The 22,562-nt window shown below is 42.7% G+C and overlaps 2 protein-coding genes across 4 annotated transcripts in view; one reads left to right on the plus strand and one right to left on the minus strand.

The window, feature by feature from the left end:
* LOC124119763 (TPR repeat-containing protein DDB_G0287407-like) overlaps window positions 1-2,061 on the minus strand; it is a 59,520-nt gene extending 57,459 nt beyond the window's left edge. Inside the window, exons 1-2 of the mRNA XM_046482400.2 lie at window positions 1,727-2,061; window positions 598-774 (exon numbers count right to left, since the gene is read on the minus strand). Of these exons, the coding sequence (XP_046338356.2) occupies window positions 598-774; window positions 1,727-1,996 (447 nt within the window). The 5' untranslated portion in view covers window positions 1,997-2,061. The remainder of the gene's footprint in view (window positions 1-597; window positions 775-1,726) is intronic.
* Window positions 2,062-3,423: 1,362 nt separating this feature from the next.
* LOC124119725 overlaps window positions 3,424-22,562 on the plus strand; it is a 75,902-nt gene continuing 56,763 nt past the window's right edge. The window contains exons 1-7 of one of the 3 annotated variants that reach the window (XM_046482347.2): window positions 3,424-3,473; window positions 5,692-5,869; window positions 6,018-6,195; window positions 6,815-6,938; window positions 8,119-8,304; window positions 9,194-9,381; window positions 10,077-10,250. In XM_046482347.2, the coding sequence (XP_046338303.2) occupies window positions 5,734-5,869; window positions 6,018-6,195; window positions 6,815-6,938; window positions 8,119-8,304; window positions 9,194-9,381; window positions 10,077-10,250 (986 nt within the window). In that variant the 5' untranslated portion in view covers window positions 3,424-3,473; window positions 5,692-5,733. The other 2 variants (XM_046482338.2, XM_048402880.1) reach the window with 2 other exon arrangements.

The raw sequence follows: 22,562 nt of genomic DNA on the forward strand, positions 1-22,562 counted from the left end.
TATCACACTTAATATTTCTATTCACCAAAATAAATAACAAATACTATTATTAAATTGTCATCCACAAACAAACCAAACCAAACCAATATTCCCCAAATTTGATCTACACATGCTTAGCCTTAACACTATGTTCTATGGATTTTGCGATATATAATATACAGGTTATGCACTTGGAAAAATAGCTTAAATAGTTTTTAGAATTGTACTTTGGGGAAGAAATGACAGACAGATAGAAAGCAATGACAGAACTGAATGTGCATTATCGTGTTGACGAATTTGTCACGTGACACTGCTCGTGACCTTTCAAAAGTTGTATTGGAGCTAGGTGATTATATGGTATTTTTTAAATATTTCCTCACAGGAGTCTATTTTGTTAATCATTTTCGGGTGAATATTTTTCTCTTCTAATGAAAACGAGCAAAAGTAAAATGAGATGCGATCACATGCGTGTTATAACAGGGAGTTGGCAATAATTGGTTATGAGCGATAACTGGATCTGGATGTCATCATAATTCTCGCAACATAAATAACCCACTCTACAGTTTTCAGTTCATCAGAAAACCAATATTTTGTAAGCATGGTCTATATATCTGCTACCTTATCCCTGAAGCAGATGATGGCTGGCATGGAACCTGGTGTGTTGAGGTGTCCGTGGAGGAACTCCATCTCCGTCACACTCTTGCCACGGTGACCATCCAGCCAGGGGTACCGCAGGATTGCCTTCTCAATGTTCTTTTGGAGTGCTTCATCATTCTTGCCAAACCAACCATACCGCTGGAGAAATAAAAACAAACATCACAATTATAAACTAGTTGTTTTAAAACACATAGTTTATATAATTTTTACAGAGCTGCAATATATGGCATGGCCTTGTCTATTTCAGTTTGGAATATCATATTACATCATGCACTAGTACTACCTCACACTGCTGTATACCTGTTAATCTGGTAGACTCACAAAATCTCCCTACAAGCATCCAATCTCATTAAAATCAGACCTTAGTTCTCGCTACCGCTGAACAAAGATCTGAGGACATCCCATTAGGGGTTACGTCAGAACGACCTTTCATCGGACCAATCAGAGCATCGCTTACCAGATTATGAAAGTGACAGTCGGAATGTGATTTCTAATCATGCAACCTCGAAAACTTTAACTCCGAACGATAGTTACGAGTTTAACGACTGAATCCATACAATCTATAACATTCCAGAATGTTTTTTTGTTCAGGTTTCAAATTAATAATCGAGAATTTGTCAAAACATGTTTCAAAGCGTAGTCGCCAATTTGAAATTAGTGCCGTAAAGCACGAGAAAGCTGCCTTCTGATTGGTCATTCCATTGCGCAAGGTCGGTCTGACGTGACCCGTAATGGGATGTCCTCAGATCTTTGTTTAGCGGTAGCGAAAACAAATATCTGATTTTAATGAGATTGACAAGCATCGGACCTCTCAAACATGACGATACAGAGGCACTGAGGGAGATTTTATGAAGCTTCATGGGGTTTGGTGAGGAGACTACAAAGGGAACTGTGAGACATATACAATAATTTTTAAATGACTGCTGCGCTATCAAAACCCTCGTTAGATACATAACATAATTATTGCAAATACACAACTAATTTCAAAATAACTGTCACACGATAATTATGAATCAGGGCGGTAACCGTTCAACTTCAAACCCGGACGATAATTAACACGACCTCAACATATATAATGCTAATTACACACCTGGCCAAAGAAGCCGACGAACATATCTGATCTGTCCAGCTCTCTTAGGCAAATGCTGACAGTCTGGGCGTTCTCAGCCGCCTCCGACGTGATTCCCCATCTCATGTCCACAGCCACAAATTGAATTCCCCGCGAGTTGCACAGGTGATGAATCTGGGGGAAGTATTTCCGCGTTAGCTCCTCGCGCTCCTCCTCCATTCCTCCAAAAGGGGAGGAGAAAAATATCCGACATGTTCGAGGGTCTTTTAGTTTGGTGGGTAGAGATGACATTGCTCGCTTGTTATAATCGGAGACACCAGTTATCACACCTGAGTTATTGGCATAGCGTCCCTTGATACCTCGTTGGGTATGTGTAAAATAGTGAACCACGAAACGAACTTATCTATCTCTCGTAATGATACGTCATACTCCCTTGGACAAAATATCATACAGTTATAAAACAACTTCCCAGCCGTTATAGCTGTAAATGTAAATGCAAAATTCAAGTTAATGGCCAATAAAGAATCATTTACTTGAATCATAACTAGTTTATGTCTCAAAGCAGGTAAAATATGAAACAATGAAGCTATGCGTTTAAGCTCGATTATCCAATGGAGTTACTTCTATATTGGATTACCTTTCAAGCTCAATACTTTTTTTTTTTACCTAGACGATCTGGCTGGACTCCTCTGCCATGGTGACATCTTCAGTAGCAGTGGAAGCATAGGTCGGCCACTCCACCTCAAACTGAATGGGCTGCAACACAGCCTCCACGCATCGACTGACAGCAAGTGAAGGAAAAAGGTCCTTGAGTACGGCATTAAACAACAAACAAACATTATGGAAACAAAACTTGCAGCTTAGCTTTGTTTTGTTCCTTTTATAGAGAAATAACATGTACGGGTAAGATGGATATAAATTTGAACAGTCAATATCTTAAAAACAGCATGTCTTTGCGAAGTACGACAAAAGTTATCGTTATTTCTAGTTGTGAAATAGATCCCAACCGCAGATCAACGGTGTTAATCAGTTTTCACAGACTAAGAAATCAGCTACAAATTGATAGTAATGTATACGAAGTATAATCCCAGTGTATCTTATTTTATTCAATAACGAACATATTACTGTACGTCTGTATACCATACACTGTCTATCATTATCACATTGCTTGTGGTTACATTGTACAACAATGTCAATACAGTGTTGATTCGGGATACAATTATATTGTTACACAAAGTCTCTACCGGGATATATCATATATAAGAGATTACATGTATGTCTTATACATAGACTCCCTTTAGTTTTCTGCATGTACGTATTCGCATAAACAAAAACTGCAACTTATAATCGTCTTTCAACTCGATAGAGTAGAGGAACCCACGAATGATACAGATCAATGTAAGATAAAACGTTTTATTGTTCTTTCTTAATGTAGTTGTCAAATATTGCTTATATGTTTTACTTATTTTTGAAAGTTGGTCCAAATATAAGCTTTCCATGCAAATTTATACATCTAATATGTTCAAAACGTGAGTCACACCTTATTATAAAGGAAAGAAAAAAATACACGGTAGAATTCCCCTAACGCATAATAATTGATAACTTTTTTATTGAAACCAAATCCAGAGATATTCACGAGACTCGTCAGAGCGATTGACATTTTATCGAAACAATATTTCGTTTCATTCCCCAATCCACAATTTAATTAACCCAGTCACGCTTCTTCCTGTTTTGGTTAACAACAAAAACAACACCGTCGACGAATGTCGTAAGTAAACAGGCCGCTGACAACTGACAATCGAGATGTGGTTCGGTCATCACAGTTTCGGAATCATAGCCGATAGACGCGATGGGTCAGGTTCCGACAGTCAAGGCATGTCCAGACATTTCCATGCTGTGTTATGTCCAGACTGTTGGGACTGTAACGTGACGGTGTCCGATAGTCAAGGCATAGGATGCAGGCTAAAACGACGGCAATTCAGCAAAACGTCACCGATTTCTCGGGCGAAAACGGCACCGCATTTGTCGAAAACGGCTACTATTTGTCGGGTGAAAACGGCACCTCTATTTTGATGTAGTAGTATATATACTTTATGCCAATCCGATGTAACCCAATGTACGAGTGCGGAAGCACCAATCACTACATTGTATATGATTTATTTACACTGTCATTTCCTGTTTTCCAGTTATTCACATTGTCATCTTCACCACGTCCTTGTTTACAAGACTAGTCCATGTACCACAGAGCATTGTGTTAGCAGCTGAGACAGGGAAAGGTCTCCATCATTGTATCTCCGCCACACGTTAAAGATCTCATCCTGACGAGATGTGGAGGCCTTTCTCACATAGGCCCTGAGTCGGCCCTCCTGCATGAACCTTGACCATTGTTGACTGTAGAGGTAGTAGACTGGCCTCTTGGAAAAGCTCTGGGATCAGTCTGTAGATACCCAGGGACTGCTCACCAACCCTGTTGTTTCTTATAATTTTGATCTGAGAGCAGTGGAGTGGATTTTAGGGGTTTAACGTCCACTTCCCAGTTATATTAATGGATTTTGTGGATGGGGTAGGTGGGAAAAAGAAAATATGAATAATATTTCAATAAAGTTAATCACCATACCGAAGAAACTGTAACAGTAGGGACATAAACCTAATACTAAGTACTAAACTATAAGATATACACCTAGAGTATTAGTGCTAAAATATTTTAATAAATATATAGTAATATTGAGATTACTTTATCAAGAATAGAATTTTATAGGATGTTAAGGTCTAAAGTTGGTCAAGAGCACTGTTTATTTATCCTAATAGGTGGTTACTCTACTATATACTAGAAAAAGTATAGCATAGTGGGGTTGCTAATTTCTAATGTAAACTTGTTTTATTTACATTTTTACAATTATTGGTGTTTGCAGGTGAAAATGTGAGTTTAATTTAATTTATTTCAGTACCAAGGTAAAAAATAAAATAATGTGCCATTTATAGCCGTTTTCGCTTTAGGCGAGGTGCCGTTTTCGCAAATCGGTGCCATTTTTGTTCGGTGCTGTTTTGCTGAAGTGCCGATTTAGCTATAACCTCATGACATTACCCGACGTTTTCGGACCCCATCGCTGCTCCAGGCAGCTATGGCTTCAAGATCTATAAGTATCACATTATTGTAGAGATTTACCCACCCCTCAGACTGAAAATCATAACTTTGCTGGCAATAATAAAATAATAAAAATCAAAGGTTTGACCCAAAGTTCACAAATCCAGCATGATGTCACACAATTTTAAACTACTCAGGTGAAGGATACCTGCAGTGTTTGATCCTATTCAGGTGAAGGATACTCTTTGTGTTTGATCCTATTCAGGTGAAGGATACACTTTGTGTTTGATCCTATTGAGGTGAAGGATACACTTTGTGTTTGATCCTATTCAGGTGAAGGATAAACTTTGTGTTTGATCCTATTCAGGTGAAGGATACTCTTGGTGTTTGATCCTATTAAGTTGAAGGATTCTCTCAGTGTTTGATCCTATTCAGGTGAAGGATACTCTCGGTGTTTGATCCTATTCAGGTGACGGATACTCTCGGTGTTTGATCCTATTCTGGTAAAGGATACTCTCAGTGTTTGGTCCTGTTCAGGTAAGAATGCTCTCGGTGTTTGATCCTATTCAGGTGAAAGATTCCCTTGGTGTTTGATCCTATTAAGGTGAAGGATTCTCTCAGTGTTTGATCCTATTCAGGTGAATGGTGCTCTCAGTGTTTGATCCTATTCAGGTGAAAGATTCCCTTGGTGTTTGATCCTATTCAGGTGAAGGATACTCTCAGTGTTTGATCCTATTCAGGTGAAGGACACTCACAGTGTTTGGTCCTATTCAGGTAAAGAAAGCTCTCGGTGTCTGATCCTATTCAGGTGAAGGATTCCCTAGGTGTTTGATCCTATTCGGGTGAAGGAAGCTGTAAGTGTTTGATCCTATTCAGGTACTTGATGTTTGATCCTCTGCAGGTGAAAGATGTCTCTCAGTGTTTGAACCAGTTCAAGTGAAAGATGGTTCTCCAGAAGGAAAACAGCATCCAGCTGAAGACAGCTCTGGGTACAAGTGAGATACAGCTGCTGACAGGGGACATCACACAGCTGCAACAAGATGAGGCAGTGGACATCGTCCTCGTCTCAGCATTTCAAGGTACAATCCAACATTCTCATTTGTTTAAAGTGTGTAGTCATACATTTGTCTCAAATTTGTCTCAAATACAAATACTATAAGCATTTTTTATGTAAGTGAAGCCAATGCTTTGTTAACATAGTTATGACTGGTCTTAATTTGTGTGCAGGGGACTATTCTGAGGTGTCATCCTTTACTCTTATTGGTGCTTTGAGTCGGAGATTGAACATCAGCGTCAGTGAGCTGTCAAGGGACAAGGAGCTTGACCTCAGGGCTAATTTCAATTGCTGGGTGTCCAAACCTCTGCCCCACAATGTGCCATACCGACGACTGGTGTGTTTTGAGAGGTAGGAGTATCAGGCTAAATGCCTTAAAGATCAGATATCAAGGAATATGTTTTTTAGAACATATTTTAGCAAGTTTTGTCCTCTCTTAATTAAACAGTGTGTAATACAGAAATATATTAAATAATGATTACCTGCTGTTAGAATAGGTCTTTAGCTACCCATGCTTGCCGTAAAAGGTGATTATGCTTCTTGTTAGAGGTGACTAACAGGATCAGGTGGTCAGGCTCGCTGACTTGGTTGATGCATGTCATCATATCCCAATTGTGTGGATTGATGCTCATGATATCAATCACTGGATTGTCTGGTCCAGATTCAATTATTTACAGACCACTGTCATACAGCTGGAATATTGCTGAGTGGGGCGTTAAACAACAAACAAACACATAAATACCTGCTGTTTAGTTTTTACAAACCATGAATTATTGAGACATCCAGCTTTTTTGTAGATGTATTGAAGATCTAGCACCATCTGAATACTTACTGCTCGAGGTCATTCTCAAGGTCATAACCAAAATAAATCTTGATATCTTCAATGGATGAGTATAAATGGCATTATCCTTGATATTCTATCAAACTATTTTAACAAGAATAAACATGAATCTCTCATTCAAATCTCCAGAGGTCGTAGGGCTGGGAATGGAACCACCGCCCAGCAGATCAGCACCATGTTTCGTGCCATGACGCCAATCTTTAACAATGAGGAGACGACTGTAATTACGCCTCTCCTGGCCACTGGAAACCAGGTCAGAGTTCACATGTAACTATTATATTTGTACAAAATAAATAGTCCCAAACACAAGGTTACTGTAATATTGTGATATTGAAGCCTGTACCATGTAAACTCGGTGTTCCCCAACATGATGTTACTGTGATATTGAAGCCTGGGCCATGTAAACTTGGTGTTCCTGTAATATTGAAGCCAGTACCATGTAACTTTGTGTTCCTCACCATGGTGTTACTGTAATATTGAAGCCTGTACCATGTAAACTTGGTGTTCCTCACCACGATGTTCCTGTAATATTGAAGCCTGTACCATGTAACTTGGTGTTCCCCAACATGTTACTGTAATATTGAAGCCTGTACCATGTAACTAGGTGTTCTTCACCATGTTACTGTAATATTGAAGCCTGTACCATGTAACCTGGTGTTCCTCACCACGATGTTACTGTAATATTGAAGCCTGTACCATGTAAACTTGGTGTTCCCCACCATGATGTTCCTGTAACATTGAAGCCTGTACCATGTAAACTTGGTGTTCCTCACCACGATGTTCCTGTAATATTGAAGCCTGTACCATGTAAACTTGGTGTTCCTCACCACGATGTTCCTGTAATATTGAAGCCTGTACCATGTAACTAGGTGTTCCTCACCATGTTACTGTAATATTGAAGCCTGTACCATGTAACCTGGTGTTCCTCACCACGATGTTACTGTAATATTGAAGCCTGTACCATGTAACTTGGTGTTCCTCACCACGATTTTACTGTAATATTGAAGCCTGTACCATGTAAACTTGGTGTTCCCCACCATGATGTTCCTGTAATATTGAAGCCTGTACCATGTAAACTTGGTGCTCCTGTAATATTGAAGCCAGTACCATGTAAACTTGGTGTTCCCCAACATGATGTTACTGTGATACTGATAAAAGCACACACTGTCTCAGTTAAACCATGAACCAAACAGGATAGCAATCAGTTGGTGAAATTGTCTTATGTGCGATCATGGCCATGGGAGACAAAGCTTGCTCGATTTTTCTTGACTTGAGCCAGGAAGGCACGCAGTTTATCAGATGTTGTCAGAAGGACACCGTTATAGGTGCTCAGCTAAGATAATGCCCATCTGATTATATATGTGTATATGTGATGTATATTTAACATTAATAAAGGTAATCTGATGATACCATTGTGTTACTGTGTATTTTAGGGCCAGTCAAAAGTGGCAGTGCTGAAGGCAATGGTAGATGGAGCTTGTCACTGGATCAAGGCCGGCCTCCCTCTTCGATGTCTGAAGATTGTCCTGTATGCTGCAGAACTCAACATGAGGGACATAGAAGCCGTGAAGCTGTTCAAGCAGCTGAAGAAAGTCTGGGAAAAACAGAACCTCACTCAGGTGAGATAATGATAAATGACTTGTATCCTCACATAACACAACAAATCTTAATACCATGCTTAGTAAATGACTTACAAACTCCAAAAATAATAATGTTCTGTAACACAACGCCATATTGAAATGCAAAGATGTTTTTCTGGCCATGGCAACAATCCTTATCTTGCCATCCTTTTCATTCAAGATATCACTGTTTTATCTCACCTCCAGTTTCACCCAGTATCTCACCATCAGTTTTATCCAGTATCTCACCAACAGTTTTACTCAGTATCTCACCATCAGTTTCATTCAGTATCTCACCATCAGTTTTACTCAGTATCTCACCAACAGTTTCATTCAGTATCTCACCAACAGTTTCATCCAGTATCTCATCTCCAGTTTCATCCAGTATCTCACCATCAGTTTCATTCAGTATCTCACCATCAGTTTCACCCAGTATCTCACCATCATTTTCTCAAATATCTCACCAGTTTCACCCATTATCTCACCACCAGTTTCATCCAGTATCTCACCATCAGTTTCATTCAGTATCTCACCATCAGTCTCATCTGATATCTCACCATCAGTCTCATCCAATATCTCACCATCAGTTCCATACAGGATCTCAACCTCAGCTTCATCCAGTATCTCACCATCAGTTTCACCTGATATCTCACCATCAGTTTCATCCAGTATCTCAACATCAGTCTCCTGTGATATCTAATCATCAGTTTCATCCAGTATCTCACCATCAGTTTCATCCAGTATCTCGCCATCAGTTTCACCTGATATCTCACTATCAGTTTCATCCAGTATCTCACCATCAGTTTCACCTGATATCTCACCATCAGTTTCATCCAGTATCTCACCATCAGTTTTATCCAGTATCTCACCATCAGTTTCATATTTGCAGCCAGAAGAGGATCAGAGTATTGATGTGTTCATCTCCCATAGTAACCATGACAACCATTGGGCTGACAAAATTGCTACCCAGTTGACGGAGATACGCCCTGGACTGAAGGTGTACAAACAACAGCTCCAGTTCTCAGCCGACGAGGTGTGGCAGGAAAATGTCTTCCACGTCATGATGCAGTCGGTCAGGTCAGAATTCTACACCCACAGCAACTTACAGTATTTCCTGTACCCAATTGTAAAATAGGGACCCAGGTGGCCCAGTGGTGTACGTGTACTTCCTGTACCCAATTGTAAAATAGGGACCCAGGTGGCCCAGTGGTGTACGTGTACTTCCTGTACCCAATTGTAAAATAGGGACCCAGGTGGCCCAGTGGTGTACGTGTACTTCCTGTACCCAATTGTAAAATAGGGACCCAGGTGGCCCAGTGGTGTACGTGTACTTCCTGTACCCAATTGTAAAATAGGGACCCAGGTGGCCCAGTGGTGTACGTGTACTTCCTGTACCCAATTGTAAAATAGGGACCCAGGTGGCCCAGTGGTGTACGTGTACTTCCTGTACTCAATTGTAAAATAGGGGCCCAGGTGGTCCAGTGGTGTAAGTGTACTTCCTGTACTCAATTGTAAAATAGGGGCCCAGGTGGTCCAGTGGTGTAAGTGTACTTCCTGTACCCAATTGTAAAATAGGGACCCAGGTGGCCCAGTGGTGTACGTGTACTTCCTGTACTCAATTGTAAAATAGGGGCCCATGTGGGAAGGCAGTCCATCCATGAATACAATTCTTCAGACCTGTAGGTTTTTGTGATGTTGTGTTTGGTTCAGTCACTGATTGTATTGATGATCTTGGCATTCAGTTGTGCAGCGCTACACTCTTTATGTCCCAGAATCATCGCCATCTTAAGCCCTGCATATGTGGAGAGTCAGGAGTGTCTGGAACAGTTCAACATAGCTCTGTGTGTGAACCGCCTGTCTGAACACCACCAGATCTGTCCCATGTATGTTGAGACGGTCACCTCCATCCCCTCCTACATGCAGTTGGTGCAGTACGTGGAGTGCAGGTCAGTACACCTTGCTAGATGCCAGTACACCTTGTTGATGGCAGTACACCTTGGGTGATGTCAGGACGCCTTGCTAGATGCCAGTACACCTTGTTGATGGCAGTACACCTTGGTTGATGTCAGGACACATTCTTGGGTGTCAGTACACCTTGCTAGATGCCAGTACACCTAGCTGGATGTCAGAACACCTTGTTATGTCAGTTCTCTTTGGTGGTTTTCAGTACACCTAGCTTGATGTCAGTACACCTTGCATGATGTCAGTACACCTAGCTTGATGTCAGTACACCTAGCTGGGTGTCAGTACACCTTGCAAGATATCAGTACACCTAGCTTGATGTCAGTACATCTTGCCAGATGTCAGTACACCTTGCCAGATGTCAGTACACCTAGCTGGGTGTCAGTACACCTTGCCAGATGTCAGTACACCTAGCTTGATGTCAGTACACCTTGCCAGATGTCAGTACACCTAGCCAGATGTCAGTACACCGAGCTTGATGTCAGAACACCTAGCATGGTGTCCATACACCTTGCCAGATGTCAGTACACCTAGCTGGGTGTCAGTACACCTTGCCAGATGTCAGTACACCTAGCTTGATGTCAGTACACCTTGCCAGATGTCAGTACACCTAGCCAGATGTCAGTACACCGAGCTTGATGTCAGAACACCTAGCATGGTGTCCATACACCTTGCCAGATGTCAGTACACCTAGCCAGATGTCAGTACACCGAGCTTGATGTCAGAACACCTAGCATGGTGTCCATACACCTTGCCAGATGTCAGTACACCTAGCTTGGTGTCAGGACAACTTGCAAGATGTCAGTACACCTAGCTGGGTGTCAGTACACCTAGCTGGCTGTCAGTACACCTAGCTTGATGTCAGTACACCTTGCCAGATGTCAGTACACCTAGTTGTGTGTCAGTACACCTGGCTTGATGTCAGTACACCTAGCTGGGTGTCAGTACACCTTGCCAGATGTCAGTACACCTAGTTGGGTGTCAGTACACCTAGCTTGATGTCAGTACACCTAGCTGGGTGTCAGTACACCTTGCCAGATGTCAGTACACCTAGTTTGATGTCAGTACACCTAGCTGGGTGTCATTTCACCTAGTTGGATGTCAGTACACCTTGCCTGATGTCAGTACACCTTGCCAGATGTCAATACACCTAGCTTGATGTCAGTATACCTAGCTGGGTCTCAGGACACCTTGCCAGATGTCAGTACACCTAGCTTGATGTCATTACACATAGCTTGATGCCAGTACACCTTGCATGATGTCAGTACACCTAGATTGATGTCAGTACACCCAGCTTGATGTCAGTACACCTTGTCTGATGCCAGTACACCTAGCTTGATGCCAGTACACCTAGCTTGATGTCAGTACAACTTGCCTGATGTCAGTACACCTAGCTTGATGCCAGTACACCTAGCTTGATGTCAGTACACATTGCCTGATGTCAATACACCTAGCTTGATGCCAGTACACCTAGCTTGATGTCAGTACACCTTGCCTGATGTCAGTACACCTAGCTTGATGTCAGTACACCTAGCTTGATGTCAGTACACATTGCCTGATGTCAGTACACCTAGCTTGATGTCAGTACCCCTTGCCAGATGTCAGTACACCTAGCTTGATGTCAGTACACCTTGCCTGATGTCAGTACACCTAGCTTGATGCCAGTACACCTAGCTTGATGTCAGTACACATTGCCAGATGTCAATACACCTAGCTTGATGCCAGTACACCTAGCTTGATGTCAGTACACCTTGCCTGATGTCAGGACACCTAGCTTGATGCCAGTACACCTAGCTTGATGTCAGTACACATTGCCTGATGTCAGTACACCTAGCTTGATGTCAGTACACCTTGCCAGATGTCAGTACACCTAGCTTGATGTCAGTACACCTTGCCAGATGTCGGTACACCTAGCTGGGTGTCAGTACACCTTGCCAGATGTCGGTACATCTAGCTGGGTTTCAGTACACCTTGCCAGATGTCAGGACACCTAGCTTGATGTCAGTACACCTTGCCAGATGTCAGTACACCTAGTTGGGTGTCAGTACACCTTGCCAGATGTCAGTACATCTTGCCAGATGTCAGTACACCTAGCTGGGTTTCAGTACACCTTGCCAGATGTCAGTACACCTAGCTTGATGTCAGTACACCTTGCCAGATGTCAGTACACCTAGCTGGGTGTCAGTACACCTAGATGGATGTCAGTACACCTAGCTTGATGTCAGTACACCTTGCCAGATGTTAGTAAACCTTGCTATGTTAGTTCTTTTTGGTGGTTTTCAGTACACCTTGCTGGATGTCAGTGTTTCTGACTGCCAGTACACTTTGTTGGGATGTTGGTACACCTTACTAGATGTCAGTACACCTTGTTAAATATCACTACATGTTGATAAAAATCATTACATCTTGATAAATATCAGTAGACCTTCTATACGAGGAACAATATTTAAGGAAACCCCTGTCATTTCAGCTATGTAAATGAAAGGATCATCTTTGTTGCACAAGACATAGGAACTGAACGCGGACAGCAAACTCCCTCTCACTTTGCACATTGCACATGTGTAGCATGTTGTCCATGGTGACACATCCTGGTTTGTGGCATATGCCAATAAATGTCCGAGCCACATGCTTCATTGATCAGAGACAAAGAAGGAAAATGTCTCTGAAAGTGTACATGACAAAATGAAAAATTGCGTGCATGATTGAACCAGAATGCAGTTGCCAGAAACTTTGGTAAATCTAAAAGTGTGATGTTCCACCTGATGGAATGATTTTGGCAAACAGATGGGGTTAAGATTAGGGTGGGTAGAGGAAAGCCTAGAGAGCTTACTCCGAGGCAGGATCGATTTGCATGCTCCATTCTGTTGAGGAACACATACATTGCTGCAACAGAACTGACGGGCTGCCACAGTAATCCGACTTCAGACATCAACAATACGTAACATCACGTTAGACAACAGGGCGCATCTGATGATCGTACAGGGGAACATGACTGTCAATGTAATGTGGACCAAATGTTACGCCCAGTGGTAATCCCATTTGCTGTGTGCGAGTCAGAATTTTAAGTTCCATGTTGACTACTCATGTCCTCACAGAGCTCGTGTTGCAGTCAATTGTTTGAGGCAGCAAGGTGTCACAACATTGTCCTGGCAAGCCAAATATCCAGACATGTATCCGCCGTAGAGGATTGTGTTCTAGGGGATTCTTCTTCTTAGCTCCTTCTATATATGACACAAGTCCGTCTGAGGGTCCACAACAATTTTATTGAGACACAGTTACAACGTGTAGCTCTGACTCTCAGCCTCAACTGCCCCGCTCGGCTGGTTCACAATCATATATATCTTTCCTCAACATATCTTACATTCCTGACCATGGTCCTAATAAAGTTATACCTCCTGACCAGTAGCACCTCGTCTGCAATCCCCCATGTTATCAATGCAGTGACCATCAGGATATCTCCTTTTTGGGCTTGTATTCTAAGAATATCCCTGAGTTCTAAGAATACACCTGACTTCTCTCACCCCTTATTTGGATGTCCCTCCATGGCTAACATGCATGTTCTAGCTAGGTCAACGGCAGTTCAAAGGTGCATCCCCCCCCAGGGTACTTCGCCAAGGGGGAGACTAAGGGGGAGACGAAGGGGGAGGGTGTGAGTAATGCCACTGATTAATATAAGGGTAACACTATTTTTCAGGGCATTATCATTTGCAGAAGCCCGAGGTCTTCCATTAACTGCCCGACGAAGGAGGGCAGTTGAAAAGACCGAGGGCTTCTGCAAATGATAATGCCCTGAAAAATAGCGTTACCGTTATTATAGCTTAAACGGATGGAATTTGTTATCAAATAAAAAGAAACAACAATATCGATTTTGAAACATTTACTGCAATCAACACGAATGTCACTGACCCACTTTTACAAATATGGAAACGTCATAGAACAAACCAGATGACGTCACTATTGAACGTTACGTCACCTATCCCTATCCTATGACGTCACCTAACAACGGGCGTGATAATGGCCCGTCGTCAAGTAATATGAGGGCATTATCAAGTTACAGTGGCCCGCTCATTTCTGATAACATGCGGGCGTTTTTATGATAATTCTATCCATTTTAGCTATAATATCTCTCAACACAGGGCCCGTCATGCAAATCTTGCCTCTGATATATGGCCCCTCTATGTTAAAGGACGCGTCCACGCGTCCTAACTCAGGATTGCAAATGAGGTATGGTGGTCAAGGTAATTATAAATATTCAGGTAAAAGAGAAACTAAAGTAATGAATGATATGTTAACAAGTTTTTTCAAATGGACACAATTTTAAACTGATTTTGTTTTTCTTTTAAAAATGATATACAATCAAGTGCGTGTGGACCACGTTTTATATTTTGCTATCTATACGTACATACATAAAATACACATGACTATATTATGTACAATGGCATAAACAAAATGACGGCAGTGATGATAGCATAAATAGATGTTGACAATTTGTACGAATGGTAGTGATGGACAATATCGTTGACAAGACGTTGACTTCAAAATTTTGCAATAATTATACATGTATAATTTACAAATTAAAATATAATCATCGGTTTCGTTGGTACAGTATAGACAAAATGTGCCAACGTTACAATATACCAATGAAAACAAAGAAATCATATACATTTGTACATATGCTACTGTCGTAGCTTGTAATTACAATGTCACAAAGTCATCAGGTAAAAATGTATGTTTGTAGAGAGGGGTACAAGCGATGGGTATAACTGGGTGGTGGGCCTGGTTGGTTGGGTTTTTCAACTGCCTTGGGGGCGGTCGGGTAGCCTAGTGGTTAAAGCGTTCACTCGACACGCCGAAGACCCGGGTTCGATTCCCGACATGGGTACAATGTGTGAAGCTCATTTCTGGTGTCCCCCGCCGTGACATTGCTGGAATATTGCTAAAAGCGGCGTAAAACCATACTCACTCACTCACTCACTCACTCACTCACTCACTCACTCACTCACTCACTCACTCACTCACTCACTCACTCACTCACTCACTCACTCACTCACTCACTCACTCACTCACTCACTCACTCACTCACTCACTCACTCACTCACTCACTCACTCACTCACTCACTCACTCACTCACTCACTCACTCACTCACTCACTCACTCACTCACTCACTCACTCACTCACTCACTCACTCACTCACTCACTCACTCACTCACTCACTCACTCACTCACTCACTCACTCACTCACTCACTCACTCACTCACTCACTCACTCACTCACTCACTCACTCACTCACTCACTCACTCACTCACTCACTCACTCACTCACTCACTCACTCACTCACTCACTCACTCACTCACTCACTCACTCACTCACTCACTCACTCACTCACTCACTCACTCACTCACTCACTCACTCACTCACTCACTCAACTGTCTTGACCAAATAATGGACATTTGTGTGGACCAAGTACAGGCTAGTAATATCATGGGACTTAAGGATCCGTTTCAATTTTCTTGCTATTAGTTTTGATACAGTGAGGTTGGGAGGGAGGACAAGGCGCGTTTTTGAGATTCGGTTAATGACTGACAAGTTGTTCCCTGGCCATGTATTGGTAAGTTGGTCAGAGAACAACCGGTGACTGTCATTGATGACCACCAATGAAGGTGAATAATCCTGGTCAGAGAGGAATAGAACAAGAGGTGGGGCATAGATCACGGCAACTTTCAGACGAACAGACTCGGTACCGAAAGAAAAGCTAATGTGGAGTGTGGACACCACTCTTGTTTTGAGTTTGTATATGTAAAGGCTTAACATGAGGACAACCAGGAACATGAGCATTAGCATGATTATTTCTAGTTACTCTTGAACACGAGTAAGTATGGACGGGGTAGAGTTGGCTGCAGTGCCAGGTGTGGAGGGAGTCCAAACTAATATGTCAGGCGTTGTTGATACGGTCACCATGGTAATACCTCGGGCTAGTAGTTGGACCCGCAGGAGGCCAATTCTACGATTCATGGTAAATAATATGAATCCAAAGATAATCAATATTCCCGACATTGCCATGTTTAGTTAAGTAAACGGGTTAGTCCAACCGAATGTATCGGACTCTCCGGTCAGGGAATTTATAAACAATGGATCAGAGGGATCAGTATATATAATCTGATCTGCCTTTGCTTGTGCCACCACATGTTTAAGGTTAACGCTCAGTTGTTTGTCGGTTTATATTAGTTTGTTGAAAGTAGCATTTGCCCAACAGAGGGGTTCGGTTCTGTATTGAACCAGTTCCTGTGCTAACAATGTTTGAATGGTGTTTTTGATTTGGTCTGTATCGAAGAAATGACGCAAGAAACCAATGTTTACCGGATATTTGATACGAGTGGCATTGTTGTAGATACTGCAATCGTTAAGACGTGGGGGAATGGTTTTATTGCAAGCATGTAGTGAGCATGAACAATACATAGGGGCAAGACACAGACTACATCCCTTATGAACCTTAACCTTCCTTCCACACCTGTAAGTGATAATAGGTACATTTTGTAAAACAACTTTACCTGACCTGAGTTCAAACATATCCACTTTAGTGCCATTGGGTAGGAAATGAAAGTTACATAATTCATGTACCAGGTCGATGTCGTTAAGGAATAAAGCGAGTGTACAAGTCGGTGATCCAAACGTGGACTCTGTCGGCAGTATATTGCAGTGTATATGTGAGTGTCCATTACACGCTTCATACTGCTCAGTCTGAAGCTCCACATACTTCCTGCTGTCCATGGATATGGCAATGTATGGAGCCACATTCTGAATTATTGTAGCCTGTGGGGAGGCCACGTGAGTCGGTAGGGAGAACGTAGATGTCCGGTATACTCGCATCACAGTACTGTCAGACACTAAGGGTATTAAGAGGGCCAAATGGACGTCGACATCTGTGTAATACATTGTGGCGTCCGTGTATCAGAGTTTGAATTCAGGGTAGTTATGAGCCAGGTTTTCTTGTATGGATGTTATTGTTGTTAATAGTGTGTGTAATGGTACAATGTTGGGGGACAAGCGACCTCTTAAGAGTTGAAAGATGCCTGCCAGGAGAGACTGGGATTGGGACTGCACGATGGTTGCAAGTTGGTTTTCTCGACCCACCATAAGTAGAAGTGTGGAGAAGAACTTCTCATACCACTTGATCTCTTGGAGAGAAAATGCACCTGTTTGTACTATTTGTTTATGGTTGTTTACGATGAGTTTGACGATGCCGTCAAACCTGGCGTTTGTTTGTGTCATGTATGAGGCCATTTGATGTTGGGAAGAGTTGAATCCTATGTCACATGTGTGCATTTTTTTCTGCTATGAGTCTTATGTGGTCATTTACTATTTTTAGGTCACGCTCTGTGGCCAGTCCAAAGGCTCCTTTGGTGAGTTGACCTAGCCAAGGTAATAAACTACGAGTTTTTCGTGTTCTCGATGTTATTTCAGGGGTGTCAGGAATTAGGTTTCTGATTAATGTTATTGTGTTTTCTAGGTCAGTATTGGCGTGTGTATAGATTGTATTTACAAAATTGAGTATAGTGCTGACATGAAAGTGTGTGTTTCTGCAGGTGGTATTATGATGAGACAGGCTGGTAATTCATATGATAGATTTCTCAAGTAAGGCTGTGGTAGGGTTAAGGCGAATGTGTGTGTCCATGACTCGTCGAACGCTGTCAGTTTCCCTCTCTCTGAGAAGAGTACACCGTAGTGTAGGCGGTCATGGTCCTGTCCGTATGCTTTACTGGTCACAATGACCAGAAAAAAACAGGAACAGAGAAGTAAGTCGGTCATCACCTCTGTGTAAAGATAAAGGTTGCTTTGTAAACCTATTGATACCTTACTTATTATCATCTCTAGTATAAAAGACTTTGTTTAACACTGCTTGGTATCTCATAAACAAAATCAGTAACTTAATGAATGAATCATGAAACATTCACACCTCTTTCTGCTGCGCAAATACTCTTGTTCTCCACAATTACAGTACATATATTCACATGACATCAACACACCGGATCCACAATAACTTCACATTATTCCCCTCGGGTTGGCTGGCCCTTTAACTACTACCGGGACTTGTAGGAGAGAGGATGATTGCTCTATCCCTCTCCCATGGGTATCAAACACACCTGTGTGTCTGTCCGTGATCAAGGGACAGACAGACGGTGGAATCCATCAGCCACCCTGCCGCATAGCGACATGACACCTGGTGTCTCTCCAGGGCCCCAGAAAATCGCGTGATTGCTCTTTTGTCTGCGGGTTGTCCTGTACCTGTTTATCTACAGTTGACACCTCTCCATCTCTTCTCTCCTTCACTATACTACTATTCCTTCATTATAACACCTGGTGTCACTCCAGGGCCACAGACAATGGCGTGATGGCTCTTTTGTCTGTGGTTTGTCCTGTACCTGTTTACTTACAGTTGACACCTATACAAAACACAGACTGCGCAGTCCTTTCATCCCTCCAACCATTCATACATGAATATAAGATATATCACCAACAAAGGTGATGACCGAATTATTGAGAAAAAAAAATGAGGTGTGTATGTTTATATTACGTCTGCCCTGGGTCGATCAGTCAGCCGTGTCGGGTATACTTGCACCACTACTATAGTGTGTATGAATGTTATTTGTATTATGTAATTGATTGCGCTCGAGGATGTATGGTGTAATGACACTGACGTATAAGACATAAATAGCCTCAGTTATGTCTGTGTCGCCTTTGTTGAGCATAACTTGTTAGATATGCTAAGATTCTGGAGTCTGGAGAATGGGTTACAGTATAGGTTTGCTGTCAGCTTTCTGTTGTTTCTGTTGTTTTTGTTTACTCTTTAGAGTGCATCTTGCATGGTAGTCTTCTACGATAAAGGCGGGTATTTGTGACTGAGAGACCCACTGTTGAGTAGGACGTTCAACGTATTTCACCTTGAAGTGTTGAATGCCGCCGATGCGTTTTGACAACAACACCTGTTCAATGAAAGGTGTTTCCTCTACTGTGTCAGTGTTAGATGTGGATTGGTTAGTCGTATTACATCTCTTTTGGAGTATGGCCAGTGGGACATCATCCTCGGGATCCCAACTGTTATCGTGGGAGTTGGATGTGGGTGTAGCTAGCTGTTTGCGGCCTTGTTGGGAAGTTGATACTGTAATGTGTGGGGTATTGTCATTGTCACTTTGGGTACCCGTAGGGTTATCTGGGTCAGCGTTATTGGCACCAATGGTATCGGTAGGGTTCGCAAGGTCAATTGGGGGCAGTTGCGGCCGACTGTCCTCTCCCACGTAGGGCCTTAAGCGATTTGCGTGGATAGGCGCCTTCAGGGGTTTGTTGGTTAGACATTGTCTCAATAAGTAATTGGGCGTTTCGTACGCAAAGACAATATAGTATGGCCCATCCCACTGGCTTTGCAGTTTGCGGCTGAGGTGGGCTTTCAGGTTTCCTTTCTTTTATCCGCCGTAGAGGATTGTGTTCTAGGGGATACTTCTTCTTGGCTCCTTCTATATACGACACAAGTCCGTCTGAGGGTCCACAACAACTCTCAGCCTCAACTGCCCCGCTCGGCTGGTTCACAATCATATATATCTTTCCTCAACATATCTTACATTCCTGACCATGGTCCTAATAAAGTTATACCTCCTGACCAGTAGCACCTCGTCTGCAATCCCCCATGTTATCAATGCAGTGACCATCAGGATATCTCCTTTTTGGGCTTGTATTCTAAGAATATCCCTGAGTTCTAAGAATACACCTGACTTCTCTCACCCCATATTTGGACGTCCCTCCGTGGCTAACATGCATGTTCTTAGCCAGGTCAACGGCAGTTCAAAGGTGCATCCCCCCAGGGTACTTCCCCAAGGGGGAGACGAAGGGGGAGGGTGTGAGTAATGCCACTGATTAATATCTCTCAACACAGGGCCCATCCTGCAAATCTTGCCTCTGATACTTTAACCATACTTTTTGTCCAACTGTGAAAGTGGGGATTTTGGCCTTCCTATCATATCTAGCTTTGTATGATTCTTAGGCTGCGTGGACATTCTGTGTGGCTATGTTTCGCGCCATTTCCAGATTATCTAGCAGTTCCCTGAGGTCAGTCCGTGTTGTAGGATTCAGGGATTGGCTGTAATATGTTGTCAATGGGCATACGGGGTTCTCGCCCAAACAACATGAAATAGGGAGAATACCCAGTGGAAGTAATTGCGGGACTGAGCCGATACCCAGCCATTATGCTTGGGAGAATGTAGGGCCACGCCTCTTTAGCATCCTCACAGTATGCTCTGACTGACTGTGAGATCACAACGTTCATGCGTTCAACCGCAGCATTGCACTGGGCATGAAATGGCCATGTTTTGAGGCAGTTAACTCCCAAGATATGGCATAATTCTGACATCAGTTTGGATGTCATCTCCTTACCTCTGTCTGTGAGGATCGCTCGAGGACACGAGTACCTACAAATGATGTTGTCAAAGAGGACAGATGCAACTTCTTTGCTAACTTTAGATTTGAGTGGAAATGCTTCACACCAGCGTGATGCTGAATCAACACACACCAGTATGTACTAGTATCCTTCGGCTGTGTTGGTGAGCTTGCCATTTAGGTCAATGGACCAACGGTCGAAAACATCAACAAACGGCAGGGGCCTCAGTGGAGCAGGGCGTTTTGCCGCCTGGCAGTCAGTGCATGAGCCGACCCACATCTTGACAAAGTTATACATACCAGGCCAATAGTACTTGAGCCTGATTGAGGCATAACATCTGTCAACGCCGAGGTGAGAGGACAGAAAACTGTCATGATAAGCTTTCATGACGTCATGATGTAGTGGTTTGGGTATGCATACCTGACGGTAACACCGTTTGGGGTACCCCCCTTGATCCTGTGGTGTGTAATGATGGATTAGTAAACCATCATCCATGACGTAATCAGGGGCCTGTAGTAACATTCGGCAGGCTGATTTGTCATTGTCTGGGAGTACATTGTCCGTCAGATATCGGATTATGTCAGCAAATGCCTCATCTAGCTGTTGTAATTTAGCTAAGTGTGCCGCCGAGATGCCAACTGCTTTGCAATAATCCTCTGGGGTTTGGTTGGGGTCAGTGTGTGATTCCTCGTTGGTAATCAGATCTGTTTGAGGAGTAGTGTTGGAATGTATGCCCAGCTGGTCCTCATCATCATATGGAACTGCAGTGGCATAGGACCGTCAGCATTGCCATGTTTAGGGCCAGGGACATATCAGAGGTCAAAGTCATACTGGCTCAGCATGAGAGACCAGTGACCTAACTTTCCCTGTTGCATCTTTGATCGACCTGAGGAATTGCAGGGCTGAATGATCAGTAATGACTGTGAATTTGTTGTATGCCAAATATGATTTAGAATGTTTGATCCCCTCAACAATAGCCAGGCACTCCTTTTGAGTGACAGGGTACAATTTCTGTGCTTTGTTAAGACTTTTCCCTCCATACGCAACAGGATGTTCCTGTTTATTTTTATCAATCTGTGACAGTACCCAACCCATGCTGCTGCCACAGGCATCACATGCTAAGATGAAGGGTTTGTTGAAATCAGGATGTACTAGTATTGGGGAAGATATGAGCGTTTGTTTTAGCTCCGGGAATGCCTTCAGGCCATGTGAAGGTGACGTTTTTGTGAAGTAGAGCATGTACAGGGGTAGCTATCATTGCATAACCCTATATGAATTTGCGATAATAGGAGGTCAGGCCAAGAAATGCTCGCAACTCACGGATGTTTGTGGGGCAGGGATATGTTTTGACACTCTCTACTTTCAAGGGATCCGTAGATACCCCTTCCTTAGAGATAACATGGTCCAGATAAGGATTTTCCTTCACTGCAAAATTGCATTTTGAGGGCTTGAGTTTAAGCCCAGCCTCCCTAAATTTGTTGAAAACCGCTACTAAGTGTTGAAGGTGTTCGTCAAAGGACGAGCTGTGAATCAACAAGTCGTCCAAATATGTTAAAACATATTTGTATAACATTCCTGAGAATATTGAGGACATAATGAAAGCAAAACAACTTGGGGCGTTGACCAGTCGGAATGGCATGACCTTGAAGTGGAACTGACCGTGACCAGGGGCAATAAAGGCAGTTTTCTCTCGACTGTCTGGAGACAGGGGAATTTGATGATAACCGCTCATCATGTCAAGAGATGAGAAAATTTGGGGATGACTTTCCTAGTGACATCAAGGATTCATCTATATTTCCTATCGGATAATGTTTAACAAGCGTGACTTTGTTAAGTTCGCGAAAATCGATACAAAATCTTGTATCTCCT

This window comes from Haliotis rufescens, unplaced genomic scaffold (assembly GCF_023055435.1).
Source record: "Haliotis rufescens isolate VD_foot unplaced genomic scaffold, xgHalRufe1.0.p SCAF_3, whole genome shotgun sequence".
Taxonomy (NCBI): Eukaryota; Metazoa; Mollusca; class Gastropoda; order Lepetellida; family Haliotidae; genus Haliotis; species Haliotis rufescens.